General features: G+C 50.9%; 1 protein-coding gene across 3 annotated transcripts in view; it reads right to left on the reverse strand.

Annotated features, from left to right (window-relative positions):
- KSR2 (kinase suppressor of ras 2) overlaps window positions 1-19632 on the reverse strand; it is a 93279-nt gene that overhangs the window by 13963 nt on the left and 59684 nt on the right. For all 3 annotated transcript variants that reach the window (XM_074554318.1, XM_074554320.1, XM_074554319.1), the window contains 3 exons: window positions 19255-19622; window positions 5400-5496; window positions 829-962 (listed from right to left, as the gene is read on the reverse strand). In XM_074554318.1, coding sequence (XP_074410419.1) covers window positions 829-962; window positions 5400-5496; window positions 19255-19622 — 599 coding nt within the window. The remainder of the gene's footprint in view (window positions 1-828; window positions 963-5399; window positions 5497-19254; window positions 19623-19632) is intronic.

The raw sequence follows: 19632 nt of genomic DNA on the forward strand, positions 1-19632 counted from the left end.
CAACAAAGGGTTTAGAAGGAAATCCAACACAAAGGATTTAGTAGGAAAGGTGGGAAAAATCAGCAATGTTCTTATTCCCCACTTAAAAACGGAAAATATAATTTCTGTTCTTCCTTCTCTGCTTCTGTTTCCTTTTTCCACCCCAGCTTTGCTTTCCTTCCTTTCCACAGCTGCTGGAACGCCTCTCCCTGCCATTCCTACAGCTGGAAAGCCCTCCCAAAGCATCAGGAAAAGAAATTTAATAAGGAAAATTTACCAAAACCTTCAGATTTAAACCCTCCGAGACCCCAAAATGTCACAGTGTTGTGAAAATCCCAAGCTTAGCTCTCATTGTCCATGTCCTGCTCCATGCCCGGCACAGACACCGTGGCCAGATGTCGGTGAGTCCCAAAATGTCACTGGAGCGGGGACAGCACAGGGATGGCATCACTCAATCCAGGCAGGGGATGGAGCAGATGCCAGGGATTTATAACAATGGAAAGGGAAAAGCCAAGGCATGAACCAGCCCTGCTGCCACAGCAGCGTCTCCTGGCTGGCTGCAGGGGGGTTTGGCCATGGCAATGATGCATCCCATGGGAAGAGGTTGGTCCAAGGGGCACAATCTGCCTCTCTGAGCCAAAATTCCAGAGGCTCACACACGGCATCGCGTCCCTTCCTACGGATCAAACCCAGCTCCCTTCAAACAGAGCAGCCCCACAACACTTAAAGGCCTCTTGACCTCCATCTCAAAGGCTAGGGACACAGAGAAGCACTTGGAGAGGGATTTTTTGGGATTGTTCCCAGGTTTAGGGCACAGGGAGGAGCCCCAGAGTGTCCATGCCCTCCTACCTGCCTGCCTGGAGAACCCCGGAGATGCTGAAGAGCCCAAAGTCGGTGATCACCACCTTCCCATTGTCGTAGAAGACATTCTTGGATTTGAGATCCTTGTGGAGGATGCCCTTGGCATGCAGGTATCCCATTCCCTGGGGTGGGACAGAGAGAGGAAAACACCCTGACGTTACACAAACAGCACAAACGGGCAGGATAACGCCAGAGTGGTGGCATTCCCGTGGGATCCGTGAGCCACCAGAGCTCATCCAGGTGGCATTCCCGTGGGATCCGTGAGCCACCACGGCACATCCAGGTGGCATTCCCGTGGGAACCATGAGCCACCACGGCACATCCAGGTGGCATTCCCATGGGATCCATGAGCCACCACGGCACATCCAGGTGGCATTCCCGTGGGATCCGTGAGCCACCACGGCACATCCAGGTGGCATCCATGAGCCACCATGGCACATCCAGGTGGCATTCCCGTGGGATCCGTGAGCCACCACGGCACATCCAGGTGGCATTCCCATGGGATCCATGAGCCACCACGGCACATCCAGGTGGCATCCATGAGCCACCACAGCACATCCAGGTGGCATTCCCGTGGGATCCGTGAGCCACCATGGCACATACAGGTGGCATTCCCATGGCATCCATGAGCCACCATGGCACATCCAGGTGGCATCCATGAGCCACCATGGCACATCCAGGCTGTACCATGTCCCCAAAGGGCCCTGAAGGACGGAAAAGTGCTTGGAAGGGATGGGCTCTGGAGGGAGATGGGATTGTGGAGTGGGTGTCCCAGCTGCCACGGCGCCCGCTCATTTTCCTGATTAATTGATTCCACAGGAAAAATGAGCAGCAAACCCACCCCGCAGCTGCTTCCCTGGAACCCTCTGCTGGGAAATGGATGGTGATGATGTTTCTGCCTCTGTGTTTTTGGGGGCTGGCAGAGGAGGGTAATAATTCACCGCTCCCCACAGCCCCACCGGCGCTTCCGACGGCCCCATCCGCCTGGAAACGGGCGCCTCGCAGGAGTCCTGCCTTAATTCCTTCCCCCCAGGAAAAACTGCTCGGCGGTTAATTAAAATTAGTGCTAATGAGGCACAAAAAGGCCATGGGTGGGAAATCCAAACTCTCCTGTTTAGCCTCGGCAAATCAAGCAGACTGCCGGCAGCTCCGCGTGGCGGATGTTCAGCTCGGCGGGATCATTCTGGGAACGGGGAGGGGGATAAAGCACATTTATCCCAACTTCAGCAGGGATTTTCATGCTGTCCCACTTTTCACTCTCCTAAGCAGACTCGGGGAAAACTTGATCTGCAGGATGCTGCTGGAGGATCAATGGCCAACAGGCCGGCAAACTGTTGCTTAAGAGGGAATATTGGTTGTCTGGCACTGGAAAAAGGGGGATTTATTAACTGGAATTCCATGGGGATCCATCCATCCTCAGTCTCATCTTTTCATCTATCATCATTAAGCACGCAGGCTGTGCGAGATGAATTTATTTTTAAGCTGGCGGCTGATGTGGAGCCAGAAGCCCAATCCAAATTCCACCATCTGGAAAAAGTGGGAAAACAAACAGAAAAACACCCCAACCCAGCAAGATATGGGAGTTTCACTGCACCCGGTGGGGAGAAAATCCTACAGAGCTTCTGCCAAGGGATGCTGGAGGAAGGAAAGGATTTGGGGCTGGATGCCAGGACCGTTCCAGGCACCGGGATTAATTAGGGGTCTCCATTTCCCAGCACACGAAATAATGATGAGGTTTAAAAAAATCGGCTTTCAAATGTCACTGTCACCTCCAGAAAGTGCCAGGGTGGAGCAAGGAGCAGCATTCCAATGTTTCCCTGGCCAGGTGCAGTGCATGGATGAGCCCCAGTGCCCCGGGAATGCTCTGCAGTCCCTTCCCATTGTTTGAGGGTGATGGGATCCCAGAGCAGCACCAGGACCTCGCTCCCACATCCATGGAGCTCATCCCCATGGAATCACCAAACACAGCCCGGCCTTTGCTGGAGGAATTTCCCTGGGCAAACCCCAATCCCTCACCTGGCTCCGTGCAGATCCCACTGCAAATCCCAGCCCTGCCACCTCAGCCCCTGGGATGATCCCTGAGGAAACGCTCTGGGGCCAGGAACGCCTTCATGTGCTGGGCTGTGTGAAAAGCCAGCTCCCTCTGCCGGCACCGCTCCCGGCAGGAGCCTTCCTCCCCTTCCCGGGATAAATCATCCTCCCCCTCCCGAGGATCTCGGGATAACCTTGCACCCACCGATCCAAGGGGCTGAGCAGCTCTCCCGTCACATTCCAGGACTCAAAGGATAAAACCAAACAGCTGCTGTGACTGTGCAGAAAATCCGAAGCCTCCGGAAAATGCAGCTCCAATCCCACCCTAACCAAGGTGTTGGGATTTCCCTTCCTGACACCCACCACTTCCAAATCCCTCAAAATATCTGCTGGGGAAAGGTGGGAAGGGTGGGAATCTGCTGCTCCTCAGCAGGAATGGGCCATGTGGTTGGGTCATGGCGTTGGGGACTTCTCCAGGAATTCCCTTTGGTGCACAGGGAGAGCATTTGGAGCTCTGCTAATTCCTCCAGGGATCTGGGGTGGATACAAAACCTCTCTCTGCCTCTCAACACCACAGACTTGGAGGTTTCCAACCTGTTCCCAACAGGCAGCAGCTGCAGAAAACAAGGATGTCTCAGCCTCATCCTCGAAACCCACACGGAGCAGCGAACCCACGCAGGGAAAGGGGCTGAACAGAGCTGTTGTTCCTGCTGGGAACATCTGGAAGGCAAAAGCCCTGAGCACAAAAAAGGGGGGGAAAATACAAGGCTAGACTGTGATGTTTCAAATGTTTGCTCAGCAGGAAAAAAATCTGCGTCTAAAAGGTGGAAAACATGGATCAGAAGTAGGAATTCAGGAGGGAGAGGCTCTGGGCTGCCTCAGGCACCCCCAGCTCAGGCCATGGCTCTGAGATAGATAAAGATTCAGGCTGTGCTCACCTGAAGAGTCCAGGAGGACTGAAGGAATTTAAATTTTAAAGTTAAAACTGAATCTAAATAAACACAAAATAAACAATTTAATAAGGACCATCCAGGGAAAAGGCACTGCCCAGGAAATATTGCTGAACACATTCAGCTTTTAACCTGGGTTTGAACATTTAAGGGGGGCTAAGGTCTGCCAGAAAACCTGATTTTCTGTTGTTTTCCCACCATTACATGTGGGATCAGCTCCAGGTTTGGGTTCCAGGTGGGGAAGTGTTGGCTGACCTTGAGCAGGGCACGGGGGCACTGTCACAGCTCCCATGGCAGAGCACGTGCCAAATATTCCTGGTGACAAATCTGTTTGGAATCACAGCACAACCCCGCTCTGGCAGGCAGCTCAACACCTCAGTGCTGCTGCTGACATCCCATGGGAAGCTGTGAGGGCTCAGGACCCGAATTCCCAGCCCCTCCACCCTGCCACGGGAGGATCCTGCATAGGATTGTATGTAGGGACACGTCTGAGGTGTGGAAGATGCACTTGGAGTCATCCCTGGGAAATGAAAAGCATTTTTACCTCTGGAAAATGTATGTGAGCTTGGCCTTGTGGCACTATGGCATGGATTTCTCCAGGAGCCTCGGCCCTGGGAATGTTTTATGGGAATACTGGGAATGCTAGAAGTGTCCAAGGCCAGGTTAGATGGGGCTTGGAGCAACCTGGGATAGTGGAAGGTGTCCCTGCCCATGGTAAGGGGAGGAATGGGATGAACTTTAAGCTCCCTTCCAACACAAACCATTCTTGTATTCCATGATTATTACATTTTTTTCCAAGAGGAAAGGAATATCCCACCAGAAACTCCCCCAGAGCAGCAATGCTGGATTTAATCACCTGAAATTCCAGCAGGAATTCCAGCAGGGAAGAGGAGCAGTGGCCAGGATGAGCCCCAAGCACGGGGGGCCCATGGAAGCTTTGGTGCCACCCCAATTCAACCACATGAGAGACATCAAAAATGCCTGGATTTTAAAACCAAGGAGTTCTAACCTTCCCAGAATCATTGGATTTTAAAACCAAGGAGTTCTGTCCTGCCCAGTATCCTTTTTAAAACTAAGGAGTTCTAATCTGCCCAGAATCCTTGGATTTTAGAATCAAGGAGTTCTATCCTACCCAGAATCACTGGATTTTCAAACCAAGGAGTTCTATCCTGCCCAGAATCCTTGGATTTTAAAACCAGGGTGTTCTAACCTTCCCAGAATCATTGGATTTTAAAACCAAGGAGTTCTGTCCTGTCCAGAATCCTTGGATTTTAAAACCAAGGAGTTCTAACATGCTCAGAATCCTTGGATTTTAAAACCAGGGTGTTCTAACCTTCCCAGAATCATTGAATTTTAAAACCAAGGAGTTCTGTCCTGCCCAGAATCACTGGATTTTAAAACCAAGGAGTTCTGTCCTGCCCAGAATCCTTGGATTTTAAAGCCAAGGAGTTCTGACCTGCCCAGAATCCTGGGATTTTAAAACCAGAATCCTTGGCTGCTCCTCTCCTGCTCCCCAGAATGACTGGACTGGGTTCTTGGCTGGGTTTTTTGCAGGATCCAGACCCCACCAGACCATACCTTCACAATTTCTTGTGCTATCTGCCTCGTCTTGTTGACATCCAGGACAATTTTGGCATCCCTCACCACGGAGTAGAGAGTCCGTCCTTTACACAGGCTGGAAGAAAAGGGGAAGAGAAGTTACAAACCCTCCTGGAGAAACAGCCCCAAATCATAAACAAATAAGTAAATAATCACAGGATTTGGGGCAGATTTTGGCCCCCTGGCTGGAGGCAGGCTGAGGATTCCATAGGGAACTGGGGGCTCTCCCAGTTTGGCACTGGGAGGGAGCTCTCAGTGCTCCTGGTTCACCCTGGTGGCACCACTGTGGTGGCACAAGGGACAACCTGGGCTAGCCCCTGGCTTTTCCCTGTGTCCCAACCCAGAGCAAACCCCCTGGTCCTCCCACCTCTGAGTTTTTGTGCAGAACTTGCCGTGGCTCCCCCCTCCTCCTCCTCCTCCTCCTCCTCCCACGGGATCCAAATCTCACAGATGTAAAATGAGTCAAAAGAGGAAAGACAGGGAGGGGGGAAAAAAATCCCCCAACCCAACCCCGTGCACTGTACAATGTCCTCCAATTTTCCTTCTCTTACCAATTACAGTAAAATCTATTTACAGAGCCTTAATTACCAAAGGCAGCTGGATGGGGGGGGGGAGGGGGGGGATGGATATAAACCAATTAAAAATATATTGACATTTGAATATCATAATGGAGGACGTGGGTGGCTGCTGCCTCGACTCCCGCCCACAAAAAAAAAGAGCTTTTTTTTTTTGCTTTTCTCTATCCGCCCACGCTCATTCCAGGCAACTTTGGAAAGATGAGACTGGATACCTGTGCCTGGGAAATAAAACACCCAGCACACAGCTTGTTAAAGAGGTTTGGCGGTTGCAGATGTTGATTTGATTCTGTTCTGGTTAACAAATTTAAAGTTCTAGGGTTTCATTCCACTGCTTTCCCCCAGCTCGGCTCCACTGCTTTCCCCTCGCCCAGTTCCTCCTGCCCTGGGAATTCCAGCATGCACTGGTTTGGATTCAACCCCTGAGAGAGGTTTTGTCCTTTCTGGGTGAAAATAATCACAGAATCATAAAAGAGAATCACAGGATGGTTTAGGTTGGAAGGGACTTGAGGGACCATATAATTCCAGCCCTCTGCCGTGGGCAGGGACACCTTGGATGGGGCTTGGAGCAACCTGGGATAATGAAAGTGTCCCTGCCCATGGCAGAGAGTGGAATGGGATGAGCTTTAAGGTCCCTTCCCACCCAAACCATTCCATGAGTCCATGAAACCCAGAAAAACCCCAAACTCCAGAAGCTCATGGATACAAAGGATCCTCCTGCTCCACATCACTCCATGGGCAGAGAGCAGAATTTTCAGGACAAGCAGTGAAACAGGAATGGGATCAATCCCCACATCCCATGGGTTTTGGAAAGACAACAGCACCCTCTCCTCACTGAAGCATTAGGAATTGTCCTGCTGGGCACAAGTGAGCTGCAGAGGGGATTTAGGGCAGCGAGTGCCTCCTCAGGGATGGCTTTCCTTGCTCAGGTGTCCCAGCACCTCCCGGAGCATCCCAGCTGGATTTATTCCCGAGGCAGCTGCACTCCCTCTGAACCATCTCCCCATCTCCTGCAGCACTTGGACTGCAGTCAAATAAGAATTTGCTGGAGATTAGGATCCAGGCACTTGGAAATCAGTGACAAAATCCTCGGGTTTCTGTAACCAGAATGAATCAAAGTGTGCAGAATAACAACGGACATGGATTGTCCTTCCACCCCCTCTGTTTTCCTACACTAATTTGCCACATAAACCCACCAAGCTTTAACCTCTGCCACACAACTGCATTTTGCAACCTCCGTGACCTGCCTGCACCCACAGGAGTTCCCCCAGCCCTTCCCAACCCCTGGAAAACAAACTTTCTCCCAGAGAAAACCTTTATACAGCCACCTGCCTGTGATCTGAATTGGTCACAAATTGACACTGGAAATGCAATGAGTGGATTAGCACTGGAACAGGGCTGGATTCCAGCCCTACAGCAAGTTAAGATCAGCTGTTTTCCTGGTAAAGGGTTGTTTAGAGGAAAATCCTCCCATTTCTGCTTATCTGAACTGCTGAGATAACCCTGAGAGCGGAGCTTGCAGCCCTTGGCTGGTGAGATTCCCATCTTTCCACTTCATTTACAGGATTTCCAAATCCTCCCCAGTGGATGGAGCCGCTGCAGGAGGACAGCCAGACCTGGGCTGGTGGCACCAGGACATGTCCCTGTCACCTCGGCTCCTCAGACCCTGGCAGAGCCATCAAAGCAGCCCAGGTGCTTCTCCCCTCCCCTGGATGAATAAATCCGAATGAATTCACCGAGCGCCCGCCACCGGCACATCCGACGTTTCTTGCTGGATAAGGAGCTGCCAACGTGGAGATAAAGCCTGGTTGATACCTTTTATGCAGCACCTGAGCCCATTCAGCCACCACCTGCAGAACCTTTTCATGGCACAGCTCCACAATTCCGCTTCTCCTCATTCCTCAATTGCTCCCCATTCGGGCAGGACAAAGAGCGGCACCCGGGGCACGCTCGGAGCCTTCTGCCTTTCCACTTGGAGAGGGCCCTGCTGAGCCTGGCTTTGAGGGACACGGCTGTGGATGACAAGGCCACAAAACGCCTACGCTCGACACCAAAAACAAGGTAGATAATTTGCATCTTCAGATGGATGCTGGGTTATTCAGCACTGAATGAAAACTCATAAGGAATTCTTGTCTTCTTCTCCCAAACTTCTCCGTCCCACCTGGTGGCAGAGCAGGTTGATGACATGTGCCCTGGTGCCAGGAGGTGACCAAACAGCATCCAGATCTGAGGGGTGACTGGGACAGAGACACAGAGATCCTTCTGGGAGTCCTCAGGAGTGCACCTCATCCCATGGAACATCCATATCCACATCCCGGTGCCTCTCCCAGCATCAGGACAGGCCCAGCCCCATCCTGCTGCAGATGTCACTCTCAATTCAAAATGAGTTTTTGAAGTGTTCAGCCAAGCAAGCCAAATCCCAAATTGCTTTATAAACATTCTGCATTCCCAACGTGGGCTGGAGACATCAGCAGCGGGAGCAAAGCCAAGGCGGCTCGCAGAGGAACAATTTGGGATGAGGGAGGAAGAGCTGGAGCACTGCCTCTGGGTGTTTGTGCTGTTCCATGGGAAAACAACCTCATCCCTCTTCCATCCCTTGGGGTTTTTTACCCCTCTCTGCAATATTGATGGTCATCAGCTCTGCACTGGTGGCCAGCACCTCTACATTGGTGGTCATTGTCTCTACATTGATGGCCATTACTCCTACACTGGTGGCCAGCTGGTGGCAATAACCTCTACACTCATGGTCATCAAGTCTACACTGATGGCCATCACCTTTACATTGACGGCCACCACCTCTATACTGATGGTCAATGTCCCTACACTGGTGGCCAACACCTCTACATTGGTGGTCATTGTCTTTACATTGATGGCCATTACTCCTACACTGGTGGCCAACACCTCTGCTTTGATGGCCACCACCTCTACACTGGTGGCAATCACCTCTACACTGATGATCATCAAGTCTACACTGATGGCCATCACCTTTACATCGATGGCCACCACCTCTATGGTCATTGTCTCTACACTGGTGGCCACCACCTCTATCCTGGTCACCATCAACTCTACATTGACGGCCAACACCTCTACACTGATGCTCATCAAGTCTACACTGATGGCCACCACCTCTATACTGATGGTCAATGTCCCTACACTGGTGGCCAACACCTCTACCTTGATGGCCACCACTTCTATCCTGGTGACCATCACCCCTACACTGGTGGTGATCACCTCTACAGTGATGGTCATCATCTCTACACTGGTGGACATTACTTCTTACACTGATGGCCATCACCTTTACTTTGATGGGCACCCCGTCTATAGTGATGGTTAATGTCCCTATACTGGTGGCCAACACCTCTACCTTGATGGCCACCGCCTCTACAGTGATAGTCATCACCTCTACATTCATGGCAATCAATAAGTCAATGGCCAACACCTTTCTGTTGATGGCCAACACCTTTACATTGATGGCCATCACCTCTACACTGATGGCCACCACCTCTGCACTGGTGGCCATAAATGCTACATTGATGGCCAACACCTCTGCAAGGATGGAGGTTCCATCCTGTCCCCTGCCCAGGAGCAGGGATCATCCCGAGCCAAGAGTTGTGGGGCACATTCCATCACTCCAAGGAGCTTTGTGCTTCTCTTCCCTCTTCCCATCCCCATAAATGCCCATTCAATTAAAGAGGTGATAAATGCCAGACCCTGGGAAGTTCATGCTGGGATATGGATTTATAGGGAAGCAGCTCGGATACCATGGAGACAGCCAGCACTATAGACCCAGGGGAGACACTGGAGAAGAGAGCGAGGTGGGGAATTAATAAAAAATGCTTTAATATAAAAATACCTCTGCTCCCAGGTTACATCTGTGCTGCAAGAAAAGACACGGCAAAGGATGCTTGGATGCTCCCACATTCCCCAGCAGTTTACCCACTTTGAGGTTTTCATGGAAAAAGGATCCTTTGGGGAATGTTAAGAAAGAAACAGCAACAGGAACCACTGAGCCAGGACTTATTTGATTTCATTTGAGCAGGACCAGAGAGGGAAAGAAGGAGCTCTGCACATTCCAGCACGTTCCTGACTTATTTAGGAAGTTTTCCAGCTGCTCCCATATATTGGCTTGTTTTTCTCTTTTCCCAGCTTCTAGCAACAGTTCTTTTGGAACTCAACAGCTCCTGAGGTGTTTCACACAAAGGAAAATTGAACAAGGCTGTAAGGGCAGCAATGGGAGAGCTTTAGGTTCATTTTTATCCTGAGGTTTTGTTTTCCTCTAAATGGATAAGGAATTTCGCCCCCTTGATTCCCTGCCAATGCCAGAGCCAGCAGTGGCAGCATCCAGTCTGAAATTCCTCAGCCCTCTACGTCCAAACTCCACAACCATGACCAGGGAGGAAAAATTAGGATATGAGGGAAAATTTCTTCACTGAAAGGGTTGTCAAGCCCTGGCACATCCCTGGAGTCCCCATCTCTGGAGGATTTAACAGCTCTGTGTGGCACCTGGGGACACAGATCAGTTGTGGCCTTGGCAGTGCTGGGGGAATGGTTGGAATTGACAATCTTAAGGATCTTTTCCAATCCAAACAATTCTGTGCTTCAACAGAAGCAGCAGCCAAAACTCAATGCCAGAAAAGGCGTGACCTGAGCATCCAGCAGATCCCAGCCCCTCCAGGCTGGAAATACTCATCTCATCCAACCCCATTCCAACTGAACCCAACGGGAAGATGGGGAATTCAACTCCTGCCATTTCAAGCAGAGCCCATGTCCCCATCCTGGAGATGGGAGAGACCCTCCTGCTGCTCATGGAGAAGCCTCTGCAGAGCCAAACCAGCAGGAGGAAACAGAAAAGCCCTGGAGAGCCAACGCTCCCCTCATCCCACTCTCTCCAGCCGATGGAAGGACCGGCTTTTGATGGATATTACTTAGGCAGCAAAATTTCCCTGCCGGCAGCTGGCACGCGAGATAACTACAGCCAAACCACAAGGGCTGCAGGAGGAGGAGGAGGAGGAGGGGGATCTGCCTCCCTGAAAAGTAGCTCCAACTCCATCCTTGCCTCGGAAAAAAACAAGTTCTTTGGAAAAAGCCAACTCCATGCATTTTTATTTGGAGGAAATAGAGGAGACGAGCTCTTCTCCAGCTGCGGGGAGAAGAGCTCGGAGCCAGGTGAATGCAAAGCAGCCCCTGGGGCTTAGCTAAAGCCAGGCTTGCAAACAAGTCATCCGAAAAAGCTCCGTGCTCCAGGTGCCACTTGCTGCCTTTGGAAAGGACGCGCTCGGAATCGGCTCCGAGAGGGAGGGTTGGGTGCACAGGGATGAGTGGAAGCGCCTCGACCTCCTTGTCTCTGATATATTCTCTGCACTGTTCTGAACTTCGGGAAGGAAAATAAATTTTTTTAAAAGCCCTTTTGGAGAAAGGAAAGAAACTTTGGATTGAGCTGGCTGCTTCCCTGCAACCACTTCGGAATAGTAATAATGATCATTATTAATAAAAAGTTAATGCTGCTGTGGCAGGAAGGATCTGTTTCTTTGGCTAGGCAGGGTGCCAGCACATGGATCCCCCCACAGGCAGCCCTGCTCTGTCCCAAAGAGGATCCCAGGCACTGAGGATGCTCAGAAAAAATCAGGAATGATGCTGGGATGTCACTCAACAGGGATGGGAAGAGCTGGCACGAGCGGAAGGGCTTTTTGGGATCATCTCTCAGCGGGGCACTTAATCAAAGGCATTTCCTTAAATCCCTTCCTCTCCAGAACAGCGAATCCCGCTGTGTTAAGCACTTTCCCGGAGAAATCAGGGCCAAACCGGCAACACTTCCATGGCATTTGGAAACACTCTTAAAGCACAAAGGAAAACTTTCCCCCTGGAGCATCCTCCACATTAAGGAGCCGGCGGCGGCAGGGATTTGATGCTCCAGTGGGTAAGGAAAGCTTAGCCAGACCCATATCAAACAGAGAGGATCAAACTGCTGCTTTTCCCCATTCCCAACCATCCTCCTGGCTTGGGATATTCCCTCCCCAAGCTGCTGCCTGCCCATGGAAGATATATCCAGGTTTAATGTATATATTAATTCACATATCGACTTTGCCGTTGTCAGTCGTTATCAAGATTTATCCGGGCTGATGGGCTGGCATCGATTGGCAGGGAGTGCATTCCCACGGGTCAATCCATTCTGATCCACAGCCTGGCATGAAGTCGATCCCTATTTATTATATGATCTACGAGCTCCATTAACTGCCAGCGAAGGGAATGGGGCGGAAAAGTAGGAAAAGGGAAAACAACAGAGGCAGAGGAGAAGGGTCTGGGTCCCAAAGTGTCAGAACCCAGGACATCCCCCTGGCTGTCCTGAGCAGCCCAGACCCCTGCCAGGGGGCTCAGAGACCCTGGCACAGAGCCCAAAACACCTGTGGGTTTGATTATGACCTGTGGAGCAAATTACCAACCTTGTATGAAGATCAGCAAGCCACAACAGTTTAGGCAGAATAATAGTGAAGTTATCACAGGTGGAAAAGTAGATTTTGAGGTTTTGATATGGGGGTTCAGGAGGCAAGATGGAGGGAACAGGGTGTGTCCAGCCTTTCTCCTTCTTCTTCTTGGCCTCCATCTCCTGCTGTGATGTTGGCACTCACAGATTGGTTTAGGGTAGAAGCTCACTGTCTAACATAGGTGATGGGTATTGGGAAGGAATTGTAAACATTGTACACGCAGTTTTTAGTATAAAGACATAACACTGCCCTGGGGCAGGCAGAGTGCCTGGAACTGTCCTGCTGGATGGACCTCGGCAGGGCAGGAGAAAATTTTTTACAGATAAGAAACAATGAACAACCTTGAGACCGAGAAATTAAGAGTTCTGATTCCTTCTTCAAGCGCCGGGCTGGGAAAAGAGACTTTGGAACTTTTCTTGGGTTCACTCTGACCAGCTAGAGATCCCGACATCAAAGTGGGTGTTGGAACATGGATGGGGTTAGGGGAGGTAGGATTTCATGGGTTCCCCTCCCAAAAAACACCCAGGAGCAGGGAGAGAAGGGAAGGACCCGAAGGACACTTTGGAAATGCTCCAGGATCAAAGCATGGAATGGTTTGAATGGGAAGAGACCTTACAGATGATCTCATCCCACCCCTGCCATGGGCAGGGACACCTTCCACTATCCCAGGGTGCTCCAAGCCCCATCCAGCCTGGCCTGGAGTGCTTCCAGGGATGGGGCAGCCTGTACCAAGGCCTCACAGCAAAGAATCTGTTCCCAAAATCCCATCTAACCCTGCCCTCTGTCCATGGGAAGCCACTCCCTGTGTCCTATCATTGCATGGCTCCAGCCTGGCATGGAGGAAAAACAAGGCGGCAACTCTGTGCCTCAGTTTCCCTCCCACTGAACAGGATTTAGAGTTTCAATTCCCAGCACAGGAAGGATGGATGGGAGGACTTCATTTTAAGTCCATTGAGGAGGAAAATCCAATTTCATAAAACCCTGCAATGGTTTGGGTTGGAAGAGACCTTACAAACCCTCTCAATTCCAACCCTTGCCATGGGCAGTGATGGTTGCCCAGGGCTCCATCCCACCTGACCTTGTTCCTTCAATTTGTGGTTTGTTAAAGCTCAAAGGACAATTGGATGTCCTGGAGGGAACAGGGAGCTGGCTCCAAGCACCACGGAGCATCCACAGGGAAAAACCAGACCCCCCCAGTCTGTTCCATCGTAAGTGCCACGGCTTCCACCCTTCCCCTTTCCTCCCATCCTTCAAATCAGGTTAAACATCCCCAGCTTCCTGAGCATTAAGATTTGCAAGCCCCAAATCCTTCCCAGCTGGGCTGTGCCTGTAAAGGTCAGGAGATCTGGCACTGGGAGAGGCTAAAGCTGAGTTTTATCCAGAGGGAGCAAGCTCCTGGGATGGGAGAGCATCCCTTGTGAAGGGCTTGTTCCTCCCAGCAGCAGAGCCAAACATTAAATATTGGCAAAATCCAGCATGGAAATCTATTATAAAATCAAAGTAAACCCCAGTATTTGGTCCATGCACTCAAGTTATCCATGAATAAACAGCTGAAGTGCTTTGGATATTCCTCCCATCCCTCACCCTCATGTCTTCCCTATTAATTAGTGCCAGGGAATGTGCTCCTGTCATTAAAACCTGCTTTCCACAGAGAAAAAAGAGCAAACTCTCATTTCATCTTTGGTATCTCATGTAAGGACAGGGACTGGGTTTATCTCCACCCCCTCCCCACCACCTGCAGCTCCAGGGAAGGGTTTAGGAGCTGCTCCCTCTCCAGCAGAAACCTTCCAAGTTCCTCTGCTCCAAAGGCACTTTCAACAAATTAATTCTCTTTACACAGTTCTGCCAAGGTCAGGTTAATTCCTAATGTTCCTCAATGTTCTCCTTGGTCTTCCCATCAGGGACATAAATCACGGGCACACAGCCCTGGTGGCATCACCAGTGGCACCCTGGACAGTTGGAGTCACCCTGGCGTGACAAGGGAGGGGTCAAATCCCAGACTCCTTGCACGAGGTCCGAGAGCCACGTTGGAACTTTTCACTAAAACCCCCAGGAATCCTAGAAAAGCTGCCCCAAATCCCCCTCACGAGCCAGCGTGAGCTCAAAGCCCAGGCAAACTCCAGCTCAAACCTTCTCCCAGACTGGATAACCTCTCTCCCTTCTGCCAAACAGCATTCCCAAGCACCAGGAGCCCCAAGGAGCTGCATGCAGTGTGCTGAACCCCTGCTTCCATTGCAGACCCAAGGAGCACCTGGAAGCATCAGTAAGCATTCAAATCCCCCCTTTTTTTCATCAGGATGAACACCAGACTCCTAAAATGTGGGATTCTCTGCTTTCATAGGTGGATGGAGCCATTTTATCGGGATTAGGAAAGGACTTTACCCTTGGAAGGCCCCTTGGGTGGCTGAGGCTTTACCTCTGCTCCTGCTCTGGGGACCAGGAGCCCCAGGGAGCTGAGTTTACCCAGGCCTGGCTTTGTTATGCTCCCCAGCAGAAAAACCAACTCGTTATTCCAACAAAGGGAGTTTTTCCAGCCCTTCCATCCCTCCCAGCCGAGGACTCCGCCGCCGTTTCCCGCTCAAAGCACCGAGGCTCAAAGCACCCACTCCTGCTCCAGACTAATTAAGATGGATGTTAATTGTCCCCAGTGCTCATTACCCAAGAGAAAACCCATTAGCAGCTCTGATGGAACCGTTCCTTGCACTCGCCACCTCCCACTGCTGAAAAATGCTGGATTTCTGCTTTTCTGTCGGGTTAAGAGACAGGAGTCATGGAATGGTGTGGGTTGGAAGGGACCTTAAAGCCCATCCAGTGCCACCCCTGCCATGGGCAGGGACACCTCCCACTGTCCCAGGCTGCTCCAGCCCCAATGTCCAGCCTGGTCTTGGGCACTGCCAGGTGTGAAATTCCCTGGAATTCCTCCCCAGTCTGCCAGGGAACAATTCCCAATTCCCAATATCCCATCCATCCCTGCCCTCTGGCAGTGGGAGCCATTCCCTGTGTGCTGTCCCTCCATCCCTTGTCCCCAGTCCCTCTCCAGCTCTGAGCTCTCCCTGCAGCCTTCTCTTTTCCAGTCTCAATCCCATTGTTTTTATCATTGATGAATACATTAAACAGTGCTGGTCCCATTTATCCCTAAAAAAATGTTAATATAGTGTCATATATCCCTAAAAACGTCAATAATGTAAAATCATATTTTTAACCCCAACTATCCCACCCTCAGCCAGCTGCTGCCTCAGTTTCCCCTTCCATTTTTTCCCCCTTGTGGGCCGTGCTGTTTGGATGGGGAAATTTCTTTGTGCTAATGAGACGATCCCTGAATATCACAGGCAATCAGGAAGGAAAACGTCGGGATGGGGAAAAGTAAAAATAAACCCGGCTATAAATAAGCAACCCCCTTCCGGCAGCGCCGGTGGCACGGCGTGGTGAAGCCCCTTCCCAGGGACACACAGCTGCTCCCAGACGTGCAGGGAAACGGAGATTTCTGCAACAGCCACAAGGAATTGATGGGGTTTTGTGGGAAAAACGGCCTCAAGTGGCCACTTGTGGGCTCCCAGGGGAAAAGTGGTGACCCAGAAAGTCCTGACCTGGGAATGGGCGTAGGGAGGGTGGGGAAATCCTGGTATCGTGGGTTCATAGACTTAATCCGCTCCTCAGGCAGCTGGGAATGATTTGCCCCACTCCAAATAAAGCCTTGTTTAAAGTTATTCCCATAAACCTGCAAGGAAATCTCAGGTTCCTTTGGGAATGTCCCATTGGAAGAGTGATGCTCCCCCAGTGCCACCTCCTGGACCATTCCCAGGATCCTGAACATTCCCAAACTGTCCCCTTCCCACCTCATTCCCTACAACACCCCAGCAGCAGTTCTCATGGCAGAAAAGCCCCCAGGGCTGTCATATCCCTCAGGAAAAACCTGAAATGTCCCATTGGAAGAGTGGGAATGTCCCATTGGAAGAGTGATGCTCCCCCAGTGCCATCTCCTGGACCATTCCCAATGTCCTACACCATTCCCAGGATCCTGGATATTCTCACAATGTCCCCTTCCATTCTCATTCCCTACAAACCCAAGCAGCAGCTATCATGGCAGAAAAGCCCCCGGGGTGTCACATCCCTTAGGAAAAACCTGAAATGTGGATGGGAGGGAAAGCTCCACATGGTGAGAAGGCTTTTCCCCACACCAGAGACGTCCCAAAAATGTTCAGCCAAGGATGGACCAGACAAGAAGTGCCAGCACAAGAGCAAGGAAGCATCCTTGGATGTAGGGATTGGATCAGACATAAGGAAAAGTTTTCCCCAGTGAGGGTGGGCAGGCCCTGGCACAGGGTGCCCAGAGCAGCTGTTTCCTATCCAGGCTTCTCCAAGCCCTGTCCAGCCTGGCCTTGGGCACTGCCAGGGATCCAGGGGCAGCCACAGCTGCTCTGTGCCAGGGCCTGCCCACCCTGCCAGGGAACAATTCCTCATTCCCAATATCCCATCTAACCCTACTGTCCTTTGGTTTAAAGCTGATATTGGTTCAACTTTCAAAGGATGCAGATAAAAGTGTGTTGTAAGAACAAGCAAATGATGCCTGGAAATGTTGTGAGCTTGGGTTATATTTTGGGCAATTTAATACATTTACATTTTGACCTTAAAAAACAAGACCAATGCAGCTGGAAGAGGAACAGGACGAGCAGAGCTCCACGTTCCTCACATTAATTCACCAGGTTGCCGCAGCACACAGACTGATTTTGTCCAGCTGTCAAAAATGGCACCTTTCTGCCTTTACAGAAAGACCCATTTGAATAGAAAATGGAAGAGAAAACATTCCAGGGCTCAAATTAAAAAAATAAAAGAAGAAAAATTTTTTTAAAAATCGAGGAATAAATTTCCCAGGTTTTGCTATTGAATAGCCCTGAAAAGCTGAGCAAATGGGGGCTGCAGGGGGACGGGATGGAGACGCCGCCTTTTCCTTTGGGAACGCGCTGTGACACACGGATGGGGGCTCTGACTCATCCATCAATACATGTGTTTGCACACTTTCCCAAAAGCTTTTGGCCTGGAGCTACCCAATAGATGGAAATGCTGCGGAATTTTCCCCAGATGGCTCCTTTTTGGTCCCGGAATAAAAGGCATCGTTTTTTCCAGTCGCCAGCTGGGGAGAGCTGGTCCTGCTTTGGAGTCACCCTGACCACTGAGGGTGAAACCCCCAAGGCAAACACCATCCCCAAACCCACCCAAGCAGGGGTGATGCAACACAAACTTGGGGTGAAACCCTTTTGTTTTGGACAAAGAAGGGAGCAGAACACCTGCAGAGCCGTCCCATCTGGGATCAGGGACTGGGAGGTGCCACTTTCAAGGGAAAATTAGGGACATTAGGGAAAGATGATGCAATATTTCATCACTGATGGCTGTTGGTGCCATTCCATTGCTTTTTGAAATGCTGCCAGGAGGAAAATTCAACCTCACCTTGGAGAAACTTCTCTGGGAGAAAATAACCCGGGGTGGGATGAAAAACAGGACTATGTCCTGTCCATGGCTGAAAACATGGTCTGGAGGTGAAGGAAATCACAGAATTCCTTGGAATAAATGCATTTCCCATGACAACAGCTGCTCTGGGAGCAGTTGCAGCCTCTTTTCCTTCAGGCCAGGCAGGATTTTTTGCCCAACCAAGCATGGATTACACCGGGAGACTCTGTGCTGCATTCCCATTGGAAATGTGGGTGAGGGCAGGTATTTGAGACAGTCTTGAGACCAAGAAAGCTGTGGAGGTGTTGGATGGTCTGGAAGCCCCCAAATCCCACCTCATTACCCTGAAAGTTGCAAGGAGCCTCCCAGACTTCCAGTTACTAAAGGGGCTCCAGGAGAGCTGGAGAGGGACTGGGGACAAGGGATGGAGGGACAGCACACAGGGAATGGCTCCCAGTGCCAGAGGGCAGGGATGGATGGGATATTGGGAATTGGGAATTGTTCCCTGGCAGGGTGGGCAGGCCCTGGCACAGGGTGCCCATCCTGGATCCCTGGCAGTGCCCAAGGCCAGGCTGGAATAACCTGGGATAGTGGAAGGTGTTAATTCCCCTGGATTGGCTTTAAGGTCTCTCCCAAGCCAAGCCAAACCATTCCATGATTCCATGTTTCTTCCTGCCCTTGGATAAACAAACCATTCCTGTCCGCAACTCCCCTCCTACAGAAGAATGTCCTGCCTGGACAGACTTTCGGATTTGCTGTGTCCTCCACACCACAAACCCCAGCACGTGGAGAACATGGATACAGCACATGGAGAGCATCCCTTCCTTAGGGGAGAAAACTCAACACAGCAGCACCACTGGACTGGAGGAAAAAAAGATGGGGAAAATGTCGCAGACAACTTTTATGAAAAATCCTTTCCTTAGGATTTTTCCTCCTGAGAAGCTGACAGGCCTCAGGAACAAAATGAAAACAATGATTATCTGCTGCTGTGGAATGCAACAGGTGCATCTGTGATTGGCCCATGTTGGTTTGTTTGTAATTAATGGCAAATCACAGGCCAGCTGGCTCAGACTCTCTGTCTGAGACAGAAGTTTTTGTTATCATTCTTTCTATTCTATTCTTAGCTAGCCTTCTGATGAAATCTTTTCTTCTATTCTTTTAGTATAGTTTTAATGTAATATATATCATAAAATAATAAATCAAGCCTTCTGAAACATGGAGTTAGATCCTCATCTCTTCCCTCATCCTAAGACCCCTGTGAACACCGTCACAGGAAAACGCATTTTTCAGACAGAAAAATCAAATTTTTGGACAGAAAGAAACAACCCCAACCTGGTGATGATGGCGAGGTGGGGAGGGCTCATGCAGGCCCCCATGAAGAGCACCACGTTCTCGTGCCGGGTCTGGCGGTAGGCCATGACCTCCCTCTTGAAGGCCTTGAGCTGGTCCTCGTTGTCGCGCTCGATGTCGATGAGGCGGATGGCCACCTCGCCGTGCCAGCGCCCGTGGAACACCTGCCCGAAGCGGCCCTTGCCGATGAGCTCGCCGATCTCCAGCTGCTCGAAGGGGATGTCCCACTCCTGCAGGAAGATGCTGGTCTGGCTGGCCTTGCGCGGGAAGTTGCGCGCGGAGAGCAGCGACAGGTTCATCTCCTCGAAGTCGTCCTCCGACTCCTGCACCTCCTCGGCGCCTTCCTCGTTCTGCGGTGGG

The sequence above is a fragment of the Zonotrichia albicollis genome, chromosome 18 (genome assembly GCF_047830755.1).
Source record: "Zonotrichia albicollis isolate bZonAlb1 chromosome 18, bZonAlb1.hap1, whole genome shotgun sequence".
Classification (NCBI taxonomy): domain Eukaryota; kingdom Metazoa; phylum Chordata; class Aves; order Passeriformes; family Passerellidae; genus Zonotrichia; species Zonotrichia albicollis.